Here is a 21,719-nt window from a genome sequence, read left to right as displayed (position 1 = left end):
AGAAATACAGGTATTTCAGTGCACGACATCATATTAAAGGCGCTCGATAAATTGCTGTTGAGACACATTTTTGTTTTTAGCAGTAGACCAACATTTTCCTTGATTACATATGACTTAAAATCAAGGAATTCAGTTAATGTTTATGCTTAAGGCATGGCTGTTAACTTTTTATTGATACCAAGCAATCGTTTTTGATTAAGATTAGTTTAACACTTTGGAAGTAGCACAAAACACTGTTAAAGACTTAATTACAGAATGTTTCATAAATCTGATGACACTGAAGGCTTAGAGGTACAGCTTGGTGCTACTAATTTTATGTGACTGAAAATCAAAGTATTCTGAAATTGTTTTCTTCTTTCACAAGCTTATTTGTTTCTTAATGTTCAGATTCTTATTATGTAGAACCTGATGTCCCCTGATCATTCCTCATTTGGAATAACAGGATTTGATACTGGAAGCATTTTTTCCTGTAGCTTCAGGAAGCACATTTCACCAGATGATTATCAGATGAATCCTTTGTTACTTTCACGAAACAATATTGTTCACTAACCACTAAAAGGATATTTCTTGTATGTTTTTTTCACTGTTGCAATTTTGATTCTCTTCAGAAACCAGATGTCTTGACCACAGGAGCAGGAATTCCAGTGGGAGACAAGTTGAACATTTTAACGGTTGGTCCACGAGGCCCTCTCTTGGTTCAGGATGTGGTTTTTACTGATGAGATGGCACACTTTGACCGAGAGAGGATTCCTGAGAGAGTTGTGCATGCCAAAGGAGCAGGTTAGTTTTAAAGAATGTTGTTTATTTTTCTTCTAAAAATTGGAACTTTTAAATCTGTTGCATAGCTACAGAATTATATAACTCAGTTCCTTGGATAGAAGGAGCAAAAGGCCAAAAAGGGTAAAGAACTTGAGGTTTCCAAAACTTAACATAAAATAAGATATGAAGTTGGAGCAGAGTTCTACTTTGTTACTATTTCTTTTCAGTACTACTATAGCAAAGCATTAAGCAGGATTATAAAACCCCTTTATCTTAATTCTCTAGTTTTTAAGTAAATATATTTCATTTAGTGACATTTACTCTGGAACAGTTCTATAAGGAATTTTTTAAAATCATAAATGCAAATGAGGCAAGTTTTTTTTATGCGATCTTTCATTTGCCATAGTGTTATGTTGCTTAAAAGGAAAAGTCATCTCTCTATATAAGCTGCTAAGGGATCCCTGTGAAATTTCATACAATGCTTCTTCATAAGACCGAGCTCTTTCTTTGAAAAGACAACTAGTAGAAATTAAAGTTCATATAAAGATGATATTAAAAAATTACAAATCATATTCTCTGTTTTCAGATATGGTTCTTTCATGTGCTGAAAATGGAGAGGGGATGAGACAGTCCCGAAGGAGTTGCCTGCTTATCAGGGGCTGGGGCATACTCATGATATTACATTAAACATACACACTCACACCCCTCTACAGGAATCAAGGGCTGTGTGTGCCTTCTGCCTCTGAAATGTTGCAACTGGCAATCGGACTGAACATGCTACCTGAGGTCCACAGTGTGTGCTTGTGCAGGAGATTTGTTTATGAAGTACACGCATGTTTAGATCAGTGGACCAGAGGAGAGTCTGCTAGACCCTTTCCAAATTCAAAAAGCTGTGAGTTAAGAGGCAGATTTAGTATCTGAAGATCATGCCCTTAGACACATGTTCTCAGAGTCCAATATCCTGCTCCATCTTCTCAGTTCACAAATAGTACCCAGGGTAAATGGGATATGCATCCTGGTATGGTCACTGTCGGTTTTACTTTCATTGGAATATATTCTTTGATGCAAAGGGAAAAAAGAGAAGAGTGGGATAAGGAGAAGAGTGAAGACAAAGGTATTACATAAGTAGAAGACAATACTGTAGAAGCAGGATATTATATATAGCAAACAATAGGAACTATACTTGTGATCTGGTCCATAGTCTCATTCTTGTAAAAAAAAACAAACCCTTCCTGAACCTTTTGTAATATCCACCATAAATCTCCCCTTCACAGGTTTGGGGGCTTCCCAGGCAGTAACGGACAGACACAAAACCTCTGTTACAAGGCAGAAAGCCCTGACCCGAATCCTCACACGGTTACCTCTTTTCTATTCCCAGAGGCTCCACCCAGACAGGGAACCTCTTCTCTCTGTTTGTTTCCCCTCACCCAGCCAGTGCCCAGGGGTATTGGGGAAAGGGAACTTCCCGTATGTACACTGTCACCATATATTTGGCCCATTTAATGTGACTAGAGCATTAGAGGTCTGTTATGTGATATTCTCTCTCAGCCGATGACTTCAAGCCAACTAGGGTTAAACCAAACAAAAATAAACTTTTTATTTTCATCTGCTACTCAGATGAACAAAGCTGCCATGGCAGGGCATAGGAGAAGTGGTTTTGCAGATATGAGCGTCAAAGGCCATGAAATTCTTTATATGTGATAGTATTTTGAATTGAACTTAGTAACTGAACAGCCAGTGGAGTAACTACACAACGGCTGGGTCATGCATATTCTGCATAGCACCCAATGGTAACTAAGCTGCAGCATTAAGTAAACTGGAGTTTCTGAGTTGACTTCAAGGGCTGGCTCATGTAGAGTACATTACAGTAGTCCTATCATAAACATTACGTATTTTATTAACATGAGGCTAATACTGATTTTATGTCTTCGTAGTATTGAAATGCACTTTGTTGCAGCCTCCTAGTATTACATGTATAAAAATAACCATTTTACTTTTTCAGGAGCATTTGGTTATTTTGAAGTGACTCATGATATCACAAAATATTGCAAAGCAAAGGTATTTGAGCACATTGGAAAAAGAACTCCAATTGCTATCCGATTCTCCACAGTTGGTAAGTCTTTTAAAAACATGCATATCCTCTAATTTGCATTCATATATGAACAGGCATTCATTTGACGTATCTATTTCTAGATACACACATTAGATTTCTTAAAAATCGTTTTTAGCACGCTAACTTGATATGCTTTCATCTGTTCTTGCATTCTTTAATAATAACTAAAAAGTATCTATCTTCTTGCTGACTTTTACCAAGGAAACATTAGTAAATAGGGCAGTGTAGAAAGAAAGTTCTCTTCTACAGTGTTAAGTCCATCCCCCTACTTACCTCCGCCATGAGCAGTTAGTTGCTTGTTGGGAAACCAAATCTGTTAGAATCTGGATAGGACTCTGATTTCATTGCAGAATTACTACACTTCCTGACTTACATAACTATGTTGTTAAAGGAAAGGACTAGCCATATATCAGTTGCTCTGCTTCTTAGTTCCTAAAAAGCAGATGACCAAAACAGTTTGGTTATATTGTGTCAGTATTTGTTTTCATCTTTTGTGGTGAATAATGTCAAATAAGGACATTAGACTGCAAAATTTCAATGAGTAAGAAAGGAAATCATGTGATTGCTGTGCTCCTTCTTTGTACTCAGTTTCCTTTACAGTGATGCAAATAGCAATATCGGGGTGTGACTCTCAAATTGAATTTTATAAAGATAATTAGGAAAAGAGTACTTTTGACAACTGTCTCTTCGCTAATGTGTGTTTTGACTGTGTGCGATTCTCATTGTTTCTACTTTTCACTCTTACTCCCTAGCTGGAGAAGCAGGTTCAGCTGATACAGTTCGTGACCCTCGAGGTTTTGCAATGAAATTTTATACAGAAGATGGTAACTGGGATCTTGTTGGAAACAATACTCCCATCTTCTTTATCCGGGATGCAATACTGGTATGTGAGGGAGTACTTGTGGTCACTAAAAAGAAAGTACAAATAGTTCTTATGTGTAAAGGAATAGTCTAGCATCAGATGATTTCTTACTAGCTTATAAAAATTGTGTTTTGTTTTAAAGCAAAGTTAATACAGAAATATATGAACAGATTAAAGAATTGATAACACTATCATAACCTGATACTTTCCATGGATACTCATAATACTTAGGTGCACATAATGAGAACAACATACGGTTTTATAATATCAGGGAATCTTTACTAAATCAGAGAAATGAGAGAGAAATATTAAATGGGTTCAAACTTCATACATATAGAAATGAATATAGAATATGTTAAAGTAAGTCCAGATATTATTAGCTTTTAACAATCACTGTCTTGTGTGGATAAGTTTTCTGTATCACTTGAATGAGGAGATGGCTTTTAGGCATTCTGTTTTCTCCTGAGATTATGTAGTGATCCTGCAAAGGTGAGCACATTACTATCCACTTTGTCCAGGGAGTCAACAAGATACAAATGGAACTTTGGTCCTCATATTTGGATTATTGATTCCTGTTTGTGTTTATTTTGTTAAGTGATAACAAGTGATTAAGTGATAAAGGGGGGGGGTAAATTAGAGGATTGTTAAGAATCAAAATAAAATCTGTTTAGTGGAAACATTTTGTGGGTAGCTCTTAACAAAACTACTAGCCATGTTTTAAATCATATTTATATCCCACCTCATCGATTTCTATACAGGTAAGAAATAATATTACAAAACAATTTTTAGAACCATAGCTTCAGTAAAATGCTATTTCAAATCAAAGACCATGCAATAACCCAAAAATTGCAGCATAATTAAAACAGTAATTCCTCTTACTCTCAAAGGTTTGTTGGAATATCAACATCGTCATTTGTTTGTTGAAGGGAATTAGCTGGCAGGCTTCTCTAGGGAGCAAGTTTTCAGGGAAAACTTTAAAAAAATAACTTCATTTTTTTTTGTTTAAAATGACTACTGATCCTGCTCTTGCTTCTATTGCTTTAATTTTAATTTTGTTGACTTCATATTTTAATGATTACTGTTTTTCTTGTTGATTTTTATTGTTTCTAGACTTTTTGCTTTAACAATTTCTTTGGTTTGGAAGTTAGTCTTAAACCCGTCTAGTATTATTATTAATTTATTTTAATGATTTTGTTAACTGCCTTTTGTGAACTTGTGCCAGCGGAGAGGGGGTTACATCCACGTAAGAGCCATTTACGCCCACGCAAGCCTTAATTTTCTCCCTGTGTGCTTTCCACCCCTCCCCTTTAGGATTGGGCTGCCCCTCACAGTGGCGCTTAAAAATCTGTTGTTGTTTATAGTCCGCCTTTCTCACTGAGACTCAAGGTGGATTACATGGTGTGAGATTAGCACAGTCAATATCAAGGACATTTCAACAAACAATGCCATGGAATGTTGCAAAAGCAAATAAGCGTTATAGTGGAAGGTGTTGGAAATGAAAATATATGGATGCAACATTCTGTCATATTGTACTCACTATGTACTATCTGTTGCTTCAAGTATTTAATATGATATTAAATATATGGTGACGGCAGTGAGAGTAGTATATGCAGCAAAATGGAAGACAGATTCTTGCCCAGATGTGGCTGAGTGGATGAACAAATTGTATGAATATGCATCTATGGCCAAATTAACTTCTTATATACATAATGGACCAATCTTAATTTCAGAAAAAATGGAAAGACTACGTAGCTGAAAATTAAGAAAAATTAAGAATAGCTATTATTAAAGTAGACCAACTGTAAAATTAATATTTTAAATCTTTGACTATAAATGTTGAGTGTATGTAAATAAGGGGATGGAGAGGAGAAATAGTTTTGTAGTATATATTCTGTGTTTATTGTTTTTGTGCATTGTTATATTATTTTATCCATTGTTTATTGTCTTTGTTGTTAATTTTTTTTACATTCAAATAAAAACTTTTTTTAAATGCCATGGGGTAAATAAATGCAAGTTTACAAAGATATAACATTAGCAACAATCCAATATAAAGTTGAAGAAATGCTGAAACAGAGCATAAGCAGTTCTAGGACTGACCTTAGACAACGTAGAACTACCCAATAGGGTCTTACTTAATGCAACAGGTAGTACATAGGAGCACATACTTGAAGCAACAGATAGTACATAAGGCAACATAGTGAATACATAAGGCAACATAGTGGTAAAGTCTATGGTCTTTTAACTCATTAGTGAAGCTTCTCTTTGAGATCATCTCCCTACAATACACCCCTCCTATCTGTGTAAAAGGCCCTTTTGAATAATTCAGTTTTGCATTGTTTGTGAAAGGCCAAGAGAGTGGAGGCTCTCCTGACTTCCTCAGGCAGGTCATTCCATATGGGCAGGGACCATCACAGAGAATGCACATGTATGGGCAGCTGTGGATTTCACCAGTGTGCAGGAGACCCTGTTCAGATGATTGAAACTGCCATGAAAGGACATAGGGAGGGAGGCGGTCCTGTAGGTATGCTGGACCGAGGTTGTAAAGATCTTTGTATGTGGTAGCTGATACCTTCAACTGAGCATGGTAACTGATAGGTAGCCAGTGTATTGAGGTAGCCAGTGTATGGACTGTATTGATAGGAGTGATATTCATGCTCCTGCTCACTCCTGATAACAGCCAAGCCTCAGCATTTTGTCTCAGTTGGAGTCTCCTAGTTAACTTAAATAGGAGTCCTAAGGCCAGATCGGCTATTCAAGGTAGGAACCCATCTTCTAGGCTAGGCTGAGATTGTAGAAAGCATTTTTGTGGCTGCCTTAACTTGTTTTTCTAGTAGTAGCGCTGGATCCAGTATAACCCCTAGGCTCTTAACTGAGTCTGCAAGGGTCAGTTGAACTCTGTCGAAAGTGAGGAGTACAATTTCCTTCAAGATTTCTGCCTTCCTAGTGAGGGTCACTTCCATCTTTTCCAGGTTCAATTTGTTTGTTGGTTTTCAGCCATTTGGCCACAGCGCTCAGGCAGTGATCCTGTGGGAACTTGGATAGTGAGATATAGAGCTGGTGTCATTTGCATATTGATGACATCCCACTCCATAGCTGCAAACGAGGTCTCCTAAAGGCCTTATGTGGAGGTCAAATAACATGGGAGATAGGACTGTGCCCTGTGGAACCCCACAAGATAATTCCCATTCTGGAAATGGCTAATCTCTGACAGCAACCCTTTGAGTCCATTCTATGAGAAACAATTTAAACCAATCCAAGGCACGTCCTTTGATGCTCACTTCCGTCTCTAAATGCCAACAGGATGGCATGGTCTACTGTGCCAAAGGGTACACATAGATCCAGGAGGAGCAATAAGAACAGTGCCCCCAGACTGTGTCTGTTATCCTTCAAGGGAGTGTGACCTCCCTCACAAATTGAGGTTGGGGGGCCACCAATTCTCAGATTGCTTAGTTTCCATCCTTAAAATCCCATTCAAACAAGTGCCTACAATATTACAATGTTCTGGTTCTCTTGACAGCCATTTCAAAGAGTTTTCTGTTCTTCCTGTTTGAGTTTTTTTTGTTCATGAGTGATAATTCTTTAGTTGTCACAGTAAAGTAGAAATGTCAGTGCCTGAATTTTGATTTATTTTTTGAATAACAAATACAAGTTTTCTTGGTGAATTTCCCAAAAGCGAAGGGACATATACTAGATCTAATGTTTAAAAGGAAGCTAACTATATTTTCTATCTGTATTTTTGTTTGAGCTTAGTTTCCATCCTTCATCCACACCCAGAAGAGAAACCCACAGACTCATCTGAAAGATCCAGACATGGTATGGGATTTCTGGAGTCTCCGTCCTGAGTCCCTACACCAGGTGGGATTGAGCCCTCTTTAATTCCCTAGCATAGCCTTTAGTTAAATGCACAATGCAATTTCTTTGTTTGTATATCCACATCATAGATAAATCTAGAACAGGGATCAATAACAGGAATCCGGGGGGGGGGGGGGTAATATAATATTTACCTCCCTCCCACTTTAAAGAAAAGGAGATCAAGATTAGAATGAGACTGAGAGAAAACTCTACTGTTTTTAGTGTACCCTATTACATGAATGAGATGAAGGTAGATGGAGCATGTGTGGTGGGCCACCTAGAACCTGTTGGTTACTGGTATTATTGTATAGAATGTTGTATCAGCATGGCATTTGTGTTCATAAGCAAAAGACATTGGGTTAGATACAACCAACTTTTCCACTGGTGAAAAAAGGGAGAGAATCCACTGGGGATCATGGGACCTGCATGGACAAAAGTCATGTGCTGAAGAGTCTGTAATTAGGATTGGGCTAGGTGGAAAAATAGTTGGCAGGAGACAACCCATTGTTGGGATCACTTGGCACAGACTAGTTATGCCTTAATTATCAAAGAGATATTGAGTTTACTTTGAAAGTTTAAAATACATAGGCGTTCTGTGTTTTGAAAACATTCACATAAGACTGAAGGCTGTTGTAATATTTCTCTTTAGATAGATTGTGCGAGTATGTGTGGGCAAAGGCACAGTAGGAAAGGTCATAGTACCTGGGCTTTCTGGCAGACCATTTCACACATATTGGGAAGAGCTAGTAAAACTACAAGTCTAGATAGTTGAATAAATTAGATAATTTATTCAAATATCTAGACTTGTATCGACTCTGCAGAAGGGTACAAACACTACAGGGTTGCCACTTTCGGGAAAGTCAGGGAAATGGAAATTGGTCAGGGAAAGTCAGGGAAATTGGTCTAAAGTCAGGGAAATTGTGATTAAAATATATTCAAGCAGTGGATTTTTGACCTGCTGCTGCAAGAGCATGATCTGTTCTTGTGGCAACTGGAATAGAGAAGTAGCAGAATACAAGTAAAACTTAATGATGCCCATTCCCAGCTCCACTTTTTTCTCAGCTCCACCCCAGCAACCAGCCTAATGTGTTTGTTGAGCTCTGTCCCTGCATGATTTCCAAGGTCTGCCTGTAGCATTTGCAAAGCAAGGCTAGTTTAAACATTTAGCAATATACAAACTTTAAACATTTGTTTTCATCCCTACTTGCTAGTACTGCATTTAACTTACATATAAAGATAAGCATGTTTTGGGGTCATGCTTGTGTATGGAATGGATGTTTTATCTCCTGCTAAACCCAGCACAGAGTTGCAAATGAGTTTTGCCACTGTTGGATTTCACAGACAACTAGCACTTTCTACTCTGCACCAAGCAAAGTACATTTTGCAAATGTGATTGCTTGTTCCTGCTGGAGTTTACAGAGTACCAGCTCTCTCACCCTCTTTCCTGACTTCTACCATGCATAAAGGTTGCAAATGAGGGTTGTCTGTTTCTCTAGATTGCAGAAACTCCACCTCCTTTCTTGCTGCTGATCTGCTCATTACACTTTGGAAAGTTCCTACTTGCCAGAAACAAATCTGCTAACATCTTAGTGTCAGGCAGGTGGTTCTGTGTACGGCTGTATCTGAAACCACATTTTGAAGATGGCTTCTAAGAGGACAGTTTTTAATATGCAGTGGCTGGATTTCAAACTTCATGCTGACTTCGTTCCATGGCTATCACCAGTTGCTGGAGACAAATGTAAAGGTTATTGTAAAGTGTGCTACAAAACCTTTGAACTAAGTAATATGGGAATTAGAGCTGTGGAGTCTCATGCACAAGGACCATTACATCAGAAGAACCTGAAAACTAAATCAAGACAACAGTCCATCACAATATGTTTAGGTTCAAAGCCAAGTACAAGTTCAGATAGTAAAACCAGAGAGGGTGAAGAGACAGTCCCTGCAAAAACTGGAAAACATGATCAGAGCGATGAAAATGGCAGAGAATTACCCACCACACAAACTAGTATGGCTGCCTATGTAATCAAGGACTGTGTCAGGACAGCAGAGTGCCTGTGGGCTTTGCAACTGGTGAAGAAGAAGATGTCATATAATTCATGTAACAACGTCAGTGAGTTATTCAAGCGAATGTTCTCAGATAGCCAGATAGCTCAACAGTTTCATCTCGGAAAAACAAAAGCCATGTATGTTGTTGCTTTTGGCTTGGCACCATATTTCTCAGATCTTTTGCTGAAACAGCTGAAACAATTCCAAACATTTGTTACCTGTTTTGATGAAGCTTTGAATAAGTTGGTTCAAAAGGGACAGATGGATTTAGTGGTTTGTTTTTGGGATGATTACTGTCATAAAGTTTCCACACAGTATCTAACCAGTGTTTTTCTTCAAAGCGCTACTGCTGAAGACCTTCTTCAGGAGTTTCAAGAAGGCATGTCTTCTTTATCAGTTGCAAAATTATTACAAGTATCTATAGATGGGCCAAATGTAAATCACCTTTTTCTGAGAAAACTAAAAGAAATTAAAACCAACCTTGACTGTAAAGAAGGGAAAGAATTGATTGACTTTGGAACTTGTAGCCTTCATGTTGTACATGGGTCTTTTAAAACAGTATTGCAAGCAGTGAAATGGGACCTGAATTCAGTCTTGCGCAACATGTACTATCTGTTCAAAGATTCCCCAGCTAGGAGGGCATCATACACTGCTATGACTGGAAGCACACTATTTCCCCTGAAGTTTTGCTCCACTAGGTGGTTGGAGAATGTTAAGTGCCTTGATAGAGCTATGACTGTTTTTGACAATATCAAGAAATATGTGGAAGAAGCAACCCCCCCCCCCCCACAGTAAACCTGCTATTTGTATAAAAGCTGCAATGCAAGATCCACTCATGAAGTGCAAAATGGCTTTCATGAAAACGATTGCTGGAGATTGTGAGCCATTTCTACAAAGGTTTCAAAATCAAAAACCATTGGCACCTTTTTTGTATGAAGAACTTTGTAAGCTAATCAAAAAGCTAATGAGTCGTTGCATAAAATCGGAAACGCTGCAAAATGTGTCTTCTGGTTCCCAGTTGTTAACAATTTCCTGAAATTGTCTGAGAACTTGCTTGACAGAAGCAAGGTTGACATTGGCTTTGCAGCAAAGAAGCTGTTGAAAGAAATTAAACTGAGTGAACATCAAGTGGCCGAGTTTTGCCTAGAGTGTTGAAACATGGTAGTAGCTGTTGTTGAAAAGTTGATTGAGAGAAGTCCTTTGAAGTTCAAGATGGTGCGTGGCCTATCAGCATTAGATCCTACTATCATTTTATACAAGCCAAATCTTGGAATCACCAGAATAGGGGCTGTTCTTGAAGCTCTACATGCAGCAAATCAGATCAATGACACAGTAGCAGAAAAATGAAAGCAACAATACACTACTTTAACCACAGCTGCTCATAATGAGTTCAAGGCTCAGTTTCAAGCATATGTTACAAAACAAAATGATGAAGTTAGACTGGATACGTTTTACAGTGGTATTTTGATGTCCAACAAAAGTTTCTCAGACTTGTGGACTGTTGTGCCTTATCCTGTCTCATGGTAATGCTTCTGTTGAAAGTGGATTTTCAGTTAATAAGTCAATGTTAATTGAGAACTTGCATGGAGAAACTGTTGTCTGCCAAGGTCAGGTTTACATGCTGTCTTGAACTGTGGAGGACTTGAATCTGTTGTAATTGATAGGAATCTGTTGCAGTCAGTCAGGCATGCTCATGCACACTAGACAGAGCATTTGGAGGCTAAACACCATAAGCAACAAGAAGAAATTCAGAAGAAAGAAGAAACTTGAGGGATAAATTAAACATCTCCAAAATGCTAAAAAAAGAATGCGAGAAGAAGCCAAAATGGAAGAGGAAACAATTGATGAGAAACTAAAAGTTACAAAATAAAAAGAGAAAACTGTAGAAGTGATAGTTTTATATCTTAAATCTTCATTCTTTAAAAACAGATTACTTGTATTCTAATTTCTAACTTGATTATTACTGCAATTTCAAAACTATAAGTTTCGTAATGTGGCTTCAGAGAAACCATTTTAGATAGAATGTTTATATAATTTTTAGTGTGCCTTTAAAACAATAACAAAAATGTTATGTCATTTGTTAGCATTCAGAGTTTACTTGAATTGAAGTTTGTATCTTGGTGTAATTTTTGGTGCAATTGCAAAACAGATGTTGTTGCAGTTAATGTTGAAAGAAGCTGATATTAAATCTCTTACTTTGACAAATATTTTTGCAGTTGAGACTTGTGTAGTTGTAGAGTGGAACATTTCATTAAGCCTTGCATTAATGCAACATGACCTATTCATTTTCTAACTTGTGGTTATATTTGAATGGTGGTCAGGGAAATTGACAAACGTTGGTCAGGGAAAGTCAGGGAAATGAAAAGTAAAATTTTAGTGGCAACCCTACACTAGTGAAAACCTAGGACCCTTAGCAAAGAGTGCCTCTGCCCTGTAAGTACCTCTGCACCCAAAGAGAATTCAGCTGCTAGGGGTCTGTGTTGTGATATATTATCAGTTATCCAGGCATACTTTTACAGGATTGAAGCATTTACAAATTTAGTCCTCAGTTACCACAATTACATTCATTTTATTTTTTCAGTTCAGAAATAATCCAGGATTTCTTAGGTGCTGACCATCTTTCTCTGCATTCTTCTGCTTCCTTTTTAAAAGAATAGTCGCTGTATTTGTTGAGTACGTTGTACACAGTCCATTGAAAATGTAGATGTATCAAAGGTGCTGCTACATAACTGGGACAAGCACCATGATATCTGCACCATTTTGCGAACTTTTAATTTTTTTGTAATGTGTCATTGACTTCTGGGTCACCTAATGACTGAATACACAGTTGGCTGCACACTCCAAGCAGTTGGAGGTGCTTCCTTGTGCTCCAGCACAGCAAAGATCTACTGAAAGGCAGCAAGGCGTTCTTGTGTGGGAGTGGACATTGGATGAGGTCTCGTAGCAGTATCATGCTAAGAATAGACTAAGGTTGGAGTATTTGATTGAACTATGCATCATCTGTCATACAAAATCACCTATGTAATTTGTATTATTTATATAGTACAGTAAATGAGGATAGCCTATATTGACTTACTGTTGGTTTATGTTTAGGTATCATTCCTGTTCAGTGATCGTGGCATTCCAGATGGGTTCCGCCATATGAATGGCTATGGATCACATACTTTTAAACTAGTGAATGCCAGTGACAAAGCAATATACTGCAAATTTCATGCAAAGGTAATCATTTTCCTGTGTATAGTTTCCTTCTCAGAGTTTACTACTTATAAAATGAGTATCAAGCTAACAGAAAGGTTTGTTTACTTCTTTAGTTCCAGTTATGTAGCCATGTTGGTCTGGAGTAGAAGAGCAGGATTTGGGTCCAGTGGCGCCTTAGAGACCATCAAAATTTTCAGGTTATAAGCTTTCAAGAGACAAATCTCTCCTTGAAAGCTTATACTTGGACAATCTTGTTGGTCTCTATGCCACTGGATTCAAATCTTGCTCTTCTTTAGTTCTGTCACTGATTTTGGAAATGTAGCGTTGTATTCTTAGACATATAGCTTCTTCCCATGATCTGAAAGTTTTTATGTTGTCTTTTAGCTCAAATGAATGTCTGTTCTGATGGTTTAAGATGAGAAGGGTACTGAGGTTCTGCTTTTGTTGCTGTAATTCTTCCTTCAGTGTGGTAGCATATATTTGCTTGATGTCACGAGCATGCACACTGAAAAGTGTATGTGATATCGCTGATATCGGGCTTTTTGTCTCCGCAGTGTTGTGCATTTGAAAAACAAGAAGTCTGCTACCCTTTGTTTTATCACTTTATTTCATGAATCTTTACAATCTCAATCTACATTCCACTGCTGGGTAAAGCTACCTCTAGAACACTTACCAGCTCCCATTTCAGAAAAGGAAAAATTGCAACATGCTTATTCCCTTGAAGAATTGTTAACAATTTCAGTCATTTTATAAGAATGGAATATTCTGCTACTGGGTTAGTGCTGGCTGGAGCCTAATGCGATGTCTGTGTGTACATCGTTAGATGTAAATTTTTCCCCAGTGTAGTGAATTGTGTCTTCCACTCCAGCAGAGTTTTACATTAAAACCAGTCTCCAAGTCAGTCAGGCAACAATAATTTAACTTTTCTTGCTTCTGTTACTAGAATCCAGTTATTAGTTGTATACAAGTTATGTCTTTTATATTTGTAGACTGATCAGGGAATCAAAAACCTTTCTGTTGAGGAAGCAGCAAGACTGGCTTCGGAAGATCCTGACTATGCCCTGCGTGATCTTTATAATGCTATTGCTAATGGAAACTATCCAACTTGGAGTTTCTACATCCAGGTTATGACATTTGAACAAGCTGAGAGATTTCCATTTAATCCTTTTGATTTAACTAAGGTAAACGAATCTATTCCTCTCTCATAGATATTACTTATAGGAATTAAACACACTCTTGTGCTCTGTGTGTGTGTGTGTGTATCACCTCCTGCAAATCTGGAAAGCTGATCTTAAGATAGCTGTAATAATATATCTATTACATTTTCTAGGTTTGGCCTCACAAAGACTATCCTCTCATCCCTGTGGGAAAAATGATCTTAAACAGGAACCCTGTCAATTATTTTGCTGAGGTGGAACAAATTGCTTTTGACCCAAGCAATATGCCCCCAGGCATTGAACCTAGTCCTGATAAAATGTTACAGGTAACCAGGATGGGCTCTTTGATTTTTTTCCTAATACAAATGGTATTGTCTCCTGGAGGTCTTTCTTGTTATAATGAATATAATGAAAATGTATGCCTTGCTGATGCATTGAATTTTGGTTTTTATTGTTAACTCAGAGTTTTTACTCTTGTGTTTGGCTGCTGATTCAGATTTTTAAATACTGAATATCCAAACAAATCAATGATCGGTAGCTATGCTTGGTGTATTAGCAAGGTAAGTAGTGCTGTCAGCAGAAAAAGCCAGTGTAGTTATGTTTCATAAGTTAGTTATTAACATTTTGCATGTTTTTCCATTTTTGATGTAATATTAGAAACAATACTTTTGGAATGTTAGCAGTGGTAGTTTGTAGAAGCCCCACGAGTATGATAAATTTAGCTGTGGGCAGTGTTGATGATTTTCAGCAATGTTTTTAAGTGTTCTTGTAAGTAAGCCTTGTAATTTCTCTGTCTCGTTGGTGTTTTCGTGGCAGAGTATGGATGAACAGAATGTTCCAGTCTTGTAGTACTAGTAATATTACACTATTATATTGCTTGTGTAGCTTAAAACAGGTTGGCGCCATTTAAAATATTTACTGCTACTTTACACTCTGAAAGCAGTTAGAACGTACTTTATTTGGGCAATTTTAACACTCCTTTCTCTACTTCTGAATTCCAATATCTTAAAATCTCAAAAAACAATAAAAAACTATGATATGCTGCAAATATTTTAGCCTAATCTACTTAACAAATCTACCTGCAATCAGCCAACTAAGCCATTCCTTACTGGCAGCAGTCTCTTTGCTGTGCATACAGAATCATTCTTAAATAAGTACAGAAAAGCAAATCCTTGAAAAAACATTCAGAACTTTTGCGGCTAAACATGACACTGTTGTTGGGAGATACCATCTAAATAAGTTATTTTTTGGCAACTGTAGCAACTAGGGATGTGCAGTTGGATATTGCCAGTTAGATCGGCAATTCCAAATAGCAGGAAATGTAACTCAGATATTTCAGTCCTAATAAATAACAGAATGAAGAATCATGTCTGGGAGGAAGCAGGAGCAGCTAGGGTGGCAAAATGAGCCACAACTGTTCCACAGCACATCAGCTTTTTAAATGCCTTTTAAAGGGGCACTGTTTCAGTGGTGGTATTCCTGTCCTCTGGAGGCCAAGTTACTGCCTCTCTGTCTCTGTCTCTCTCTGCCCCTCTCTGCCTCTCACTCACTCACTCACTCACAGAGACACACAGATCACAGGATGAGGGCGAGCAGCAGGAGTGATAAGGGAAAGAGAGAGAGCATTCTATTGCCCTTTAAACCCCACTTTTAAAATCCACTGTGTTAAACCTAGCCTCCAAACATCTGAGGCCAAGTCTGCCTCTCATTGAAATAGTGTCCCTTTAAAAGGGCAATGCATTGCAGGCCAGCTAGGGCACACTCCTTCCCTACTCTGCTGCCTATATGCACTTCAAAAATTAGGTTTTAATTTCATTTTGTGATTTTGAAAATGCAACTTTCACTCAATTTGGAGTGTATTTATATTCCTCTGAAATTAATTAAAACAGAAATTTTCCTCAAAAATGACTTTCTGATATAATATCGATACTCCCATAGTTAATGAAAACAATAATCAGTCCCTTCCTGACTTTCCAATACAGAATTCAAACAATATTTTTAAAGTGCACATCCCTAATTTTTAAAGTGCACATCCCCACGGTTAATAAGTAGACATGGGCGCAAACAGGAAAAAAAAACCCGAGCATGGTGTTCATTGTTCGTGCGGGCCAGCAAGCCCTCCTCCAGCCATCAAGATCCCTGCCACACCACTCCGAGAAACCCTACCTGAGCAGGCATCAGGAAATGTACCAATAATAAATATTAGCTTGGCCCCAGAACCTGGCAGTAGCCCTGGAACCTGAAGGAGTAGATCCCTACTGCACTACTCCCAGAAACCTTACCTGAGCAGGCAGCAGGAAAGGTACCAGTAATAAATAATAGCTTGGCCCAGAGCCTGGCAGCAACCCTGGAACTTGACGAGGTAGATCCCTATCCCACCACACACAAAGAAAATTCAAGCTCCAATGCACTCTCTCTGTCTCTCTCTCAAAATGCCAACAGCAACTGTCTCTCCCTCACTGTCTGCAAAACCAGAGCTGGGAGCCCCCCTCCCCCCTGTTCTTTGCTTGTAACAAATTTGGAGCTCCACACTTGAAAGGAAGACCTGCCTATTAAGCTAAATTGGGCTTAGATTGGAGTTTCCAGGGCAACAGCAGGCGTTCAGACAGAGTTCAGGCAGTCCCTGTCTCCGACTGCCAAGGGAATTGATTGCAGGTGCCAGATTGTCTGGCTTGACGAACAGCAACGAACGAATGAGGCTTGCAATGACCACCAGTTCATTTAGAATGGTGCCTCACGAACAGCTTGTTTGCGAACAGCTGATTGGACTGTTCTTGGCTTTTTAAAGTTCATATTGCTGTTCATGCCCATCTCTATTAATAAGCTGCGCAATCAAAATAATTGAATTCCGTAACTGCTTTTAACATCTTGAGGACAGATCACATGCTCAGAAAATGAATACTCCTAGCAAACACTAGAGACATACAGTCAGATTCACACATATATAATGACTTACATAAGGTTTGCTCCAGATAGGGTAGCCATGTTGGTCTGCAGTAGAAAAGCAGGATTTGAGTTCAAGTAGCACCTTAGAGACCAACAAGATTTTCACAGAATAAACTTTCGAGGGTCAGAGCTCCCTTCCTCAGATAGCTGAAGGAGGGAGCCCTAACTCTTGAAAGCTTATACCTTGAAAATCTTGTTGGTCTCTGAGGTGCCACAGGTGTCAATTCCTGCTGTTTGACATAAGGTTTGGTCTCTTCCAGCTGGTCAGCTCTTATCTTGATCAATAATATTATACAAATGTAACTGTTCTCCCTGCCTAAGTTTTAGGAGTAGCAGTAGCAATTGAAAGAGACTACCATTAAAACTACAAAAGCGGAATGAGGAAGGCAGCAGCCCAAACCCAAGAAAAGTTACCTACCTTCTTCATTCTTACTCCTTCTATCTATTCTAGGGACGTCTTTTCTCATATCCAGATACTCACAGGCACCGTTTGGGACCCAACTATCTTTCAATTCCAGTAAATTGTCCCTACCGAGCTCGAGTGGCCAACTACCAGAGGGATGGATTTATGTGTGTGTCTGACAACCAAGGTAATTGTGAGATACCTTTTCTAAAAAGTTACTCTCAGCAACAGCTGCTGGAGTTTCTGCATGTACATCAAAGTAGGAATATTTTTTAAATATTTTAATGATGGTATATACTCTTCTCAACTTCTGCTGATTATCAAGCATTCACTCCAACATTAAAAATCTGTTACAAATTGCTTCTTGTGTTGTATCAGTGTGATTGTACAGTTTTAATTAAATGTATATGAAATTCTGGATAATCAGACAGTGATAGTATACAGGTAGTTAATATGTCACACTCTTGACTATGCAATAGCCTCTATCTGATTCTGAACCTGGGTCCAATATGGATCTATATACAAAGGTGGGGGTATTCTGCAGACCTGGGGCATCCCCCTCCCCCAGGTTTGCAGGGAAAAGAGGGTTTTTTTAAAAAAGAAAGAGATGTTTAAATCCCCCCCTCCCCAAGTTTGTCTCTGTTGGCTGGAAATGGACTGAAGAGAGGAGCCAGAACTCCCCAAGCACAAGGGGGGGGGATGGGGCACAAATTGGATGAGCAGCTGAGCAACTGAGCAGGAAGAGTGAGATTCTTAACCCCCTCCCCCCCCCACACACACACACTATCAGCACTGCAAGCAGGCTGGAATGGAAAAGCAGGAGCTCCCCTGTTGACTCTGTAGGTAGGCAGGTGAGGCAGAGTGAGAACCTTTGTGTTAATGTGGCAGCCACTTCATGAGCCAGGCATGCGTAAGCAGTGGTATTGTAAATTGGCTGGCTAGAAAGTGGTCAGATGAGCAAGCAAGGTGGGGAAGGATGAGATTGCCTGCCCACCCAAGGCTTGCAGGTGCCCACTTGTCAGTATTAGTAATCTCAAGAAAAAGATAGTGGTACTGAAGAGACTGAAAATTCTTGTTTCATGTGGAAAGAGTTAATAGGGAATCAAAATCTACAGGGAATTATGGCAAATTGTTTGCTTGGAACTTTGTACCAATAACAACTGAGGGAGTTTTAGTTTACCTTTTTTCAGATTATTTAAGAATGAATTACCTTTTGTCACTGAAGAAAGCTTATAGCAGAAAACCACTGGATTTTTACAGAGACTGAGAGCTACATATCAATTGAAACATTGAGGATATCCTCTGTCCTGATTTTGTTGTTCCTTCCCAGACACTTCTTATAATATTAGACAAGTTGTAAGATTTTAACTCTTTTTCCTAGGTGGAGCCCCAAACTACTATCCAAACAGTTTTACTGGTCCTGAGGAACAGCCCACCTTAAAAGAGACTCGTGTACTTATTTCAGGTGATGTGACACGTTTCAATAGTTCTAACGAAGATAATGTGTCCCAGGTAAGCAAAGTAGAAATGTCTAGCTGCCTTACTTTGGAAGTGGCAAATTCTATATTAGCATTTCCATTGGACCTCTATCAAAGACCTGATTTGAAAGTTCTTTGTGATAGTTCTATCTTGCAATAACTGAGTTGTTGTTGCTTCTAAACTGTGTTCTTCTGATGTACTTCTGTCATCCCATCTGCTTTATCTTTAGAATTTTTTTCTTTGCCAGTGAACATAATGGGTTAAATTCAGCAGATCTGTTAGTAGAGGATGTTCTCTTGTGTGCTCCATTCTCCCCTCCCAGCCACCCCCTCGCTAGTTGTGTTCCTGGGAAAGCTGATCTCTGAGGTTGAAGGGCCTGTGTAGACTAACAGCCATGCAAGTGGGGAATGGGCTGCAGAGAAGCATAGGAAAGGGACCTAATTTCCTTCTCTTCTGTTAGTATAGTTCAGCTGATGCAAGATGGATTATTTTGCCCCTTCATCATTCTCACTGCAACCCCACAACCTGTATACCTTAGAAAAGAGCAAGAGTCCAGTAGCACCTATAAGACTAACAAAATTTGTGGTAGAGTATGAGTTTTCGTGAGTCACAGCTCATTTCTTCAGATACAGCTAGAATGTGAGTCCATATGTCCTTGTGTCTTGGAAAGTAGAGTTATTTCAGATGCTGAATGACAATGACTGGTGAATGACCATAGCAGGTGTGATAGGATAAGGTGAGGTATGCAGAGTGGTAGTGGGTGTGGAGAAATCAGCATTGACAATGAGACAGGAAGCCTTGGTCTCGATTCAGTCTAAGTGGATACATTGTCTTGATCTTCGTTATCAGTTGCCCGTTAATCCATGCAGGTCTTGAGACCAGAAAATCAGCTTTCCGTGGGCCGTAAGAGAATGTGAAGGAAAGGGGAGTATGGTAGGAACCTGCATCTGCTAGCACCTTCTGCTGACAGATTGCTGGATCTGCCTCATCTTCATCTATAAAAGATACATATGTGTAATGCAGTCCTTTAGCTGCGAAGCTAGTGCCAGAAAACAAATAGAGACTCCCCAAACATAAACCTGAGTAATTGCTCCAAAATGGGCCTAATGCATATTCCTGCTGTTCCATTTCTTAATGGCAGAGACTAATAAGGTTCCAATGAAACTCACATTTTATTTAAAAAAATTGCTGAAGCCTTTCAGTGCTATCTTTTTATATTTTTAAAGGTACGAGACTTCTATACCAAAGTACTGAAGGAGGATGAACGCGAGAGGCTGTGTGAGAGCATTGCTGGCCATCTTAAGGATGCTCAGCTGTTCATCCAGAAGAAAGCAGTAAGTGCTAAATTATTACATAGGTGGCCTCTAAACTATGGCTGTTGTATAAGGTAGAGGCTTTTTTCAGGAGGAAAGGAAAGTTACTTTTTTCAGGCGGGGGTGGGGGGGTGGGGGAAGCAATGCTAAAAGGTATTAAGAATATAAAGATTCATTCATTGCATCCTTTAAAATATAAGAGTCATATATTATGGAAAGTCTCAGTAGCAGTAGAATAACTAACCATTGAAACTAAATGGTCTGAGACGAGATTTTTTATTTGCTTGCTTCCCCTGCTCACAAGGGGGAATTATAGCTGTCTAATTTCTGATATGTTAAAACAGTTTGATTACTGAATCTGTGGGCCCTGGAAGAAGGCAACCCCAGCCACTCTCCATTGTTTCCTATGGCAGGAAAGTTTCCAAGGTGGTTCTCAAGCAGCAACACACAGAGGCAAGGTTGCCACTGGCCAAGCTCAACCCAGAGAAACGCCATCAGAACCAAACTGAAGCAAGGGAATGGAATCCTCTCCCCCCCCCCCGAATTAAGGTGTAGCAAGGAGACTAACATCAAACCAGAGAATCTTGTCAGAACAGAGAATTCCACACAAAATGAAGCAAGGGACACTGTTGCAACAGTGATTGGCCAGTCACACTTCTCTCCCCGGCTCACTCCCCCTCCTTCTTCCCTCTTGAGGGAAAAATGTGACGAAGACAGGTAAACAGTCAGCCAAGAGGCTGAAACTATATTTCCTGGATTTACCTGGATTAACCAGGGCCTGGATTGCATTCAGGAATCTTTCATTTGATCCGGGAAAGCCAGATTTAGCCAGATTGGCAAACGTCTGGCTTTTTCACCTGGTTCCTGGGCCCAGATCACACACCCCTAATTAAAAATATTCCAGTGAACATTCATCAGAAAGGAAATGAATTAAGGATGATAGAGCAGTCTGAGACAATATTTTCTTGTTAAAATAACAAAATCTGTATACATTTAGAGTCCACTTGGCCTCTCACTACACTCTACAAAGCCTGTGAGGAAGAGCTCCTCCCTCGCAGCATGCTGAATAAAAGCAACATAATATTCCTATCAAAGGTACAATTTGCATTGTACCAGCTTTAGCTTTTTGGTGAGCCAGCTTCTCAGATCTTTTTGATACAGGTCAGTAAACAACTTTGTATTGTCTCACAGATAACTGATACACAGAATGTTCTTGTATAATTGAAAGATTAATCTAGAAACTAATAATGAGAATCATGCCTAGTCATCACTTTTAAGTTTTAGATTTCCACTTCTATATCATAAGCCATGTACCCCACATGACTGGAAGTTGGCACAGGATCTAAGAATGAAGAAGGATAGTTGCATACTTAAACATCTTTTGACATTCTAGGTGAAAAACTTTACTGATGTTCATCCTGATTATGGTGCACGGATTCAAGCTTACTTGGACAAATACAATGCTCAGAGTAGCAAGAAGGTATGGCAGCAATTTCTATTCAAATTACTTCCAAGAAAGTAAAAATGTAAGGATAGGCCTGTTGACCAAAGTGCTATCCCTGCTTACCGAGTAATATTACCAAAGCACATG

At 38.9% G+C, this 21,719-nt stretch overlaps 1 protein-coding gene across 2 annotated transcripts in view; it reads left to right on the top strand.

Annotated features, from left to right (window-relative positions):
* The window catches only part of CAT (catalase), a 70,408-nt gene that overhangs the window by 47,159 nt on the left and 1,530 nt on the right, over positions 1–21,719 (top strand). For both annotated transcript variants that reach the window (XM_054971401.1, XM_054971399.1), the window contains exons 2-12: positions 609–780; positions 2,762–2,872; positions 3,625–3,755; positions 7,485–7,589; positions 12,726–12,851; positions 13,820–14,011; positions 14,161–14,313; positions 17,385–17,523; positions 18,718–18,848; positions 20,042–20,149; positions 21,522–21,608. In XM_054971401.1, the coding sequence (XP_054827376.1) occupies positions 609–780; positions 2,762–2,872; positions 3,625–3,755; positions 7,485–7,589; positions 12,726–12,851; positions 13,820–14,011; positions 14,161–14,313; positions 17,385–17,523; positions 18,718–18,848; positions 20,042–20,149; positions 21,522–21,608 (1,455 nt within the window). The remainder of the gene's footprint in view (positions 1–608; positions 781–2,761; positions 2,873–3,624; positions 3,756–7,484; positions 7,590–12,725; positions 12,852–13,819; positions 14,012–14,160; positions 14,314–17,384; positions 17,524–18,717; positions 18,849–20,041; positions 20,150–21,521; positions 21,609–21,719) is intronic.

The sequence above is a fragment of the Eublepharis macularius genome, chromosome 2 (assembly GCF_028583425.1).
Source record: "Eublepharis macularius isolate TG4126 chromosome 2, MPM_Emac_v1.0, whole genome shotgun sequence".
NCBI lineage: Eukaryota > Metazoa > Chordata > Lepidosauria > Squamata > Eublepharidae > Eublepharis > Eublepharis macularius.
The sequence above is the reverse complement of the archived record's forward strand: the minus strand, read 5'-3'. Positions and strand labels throughout refer to the sequence as shown.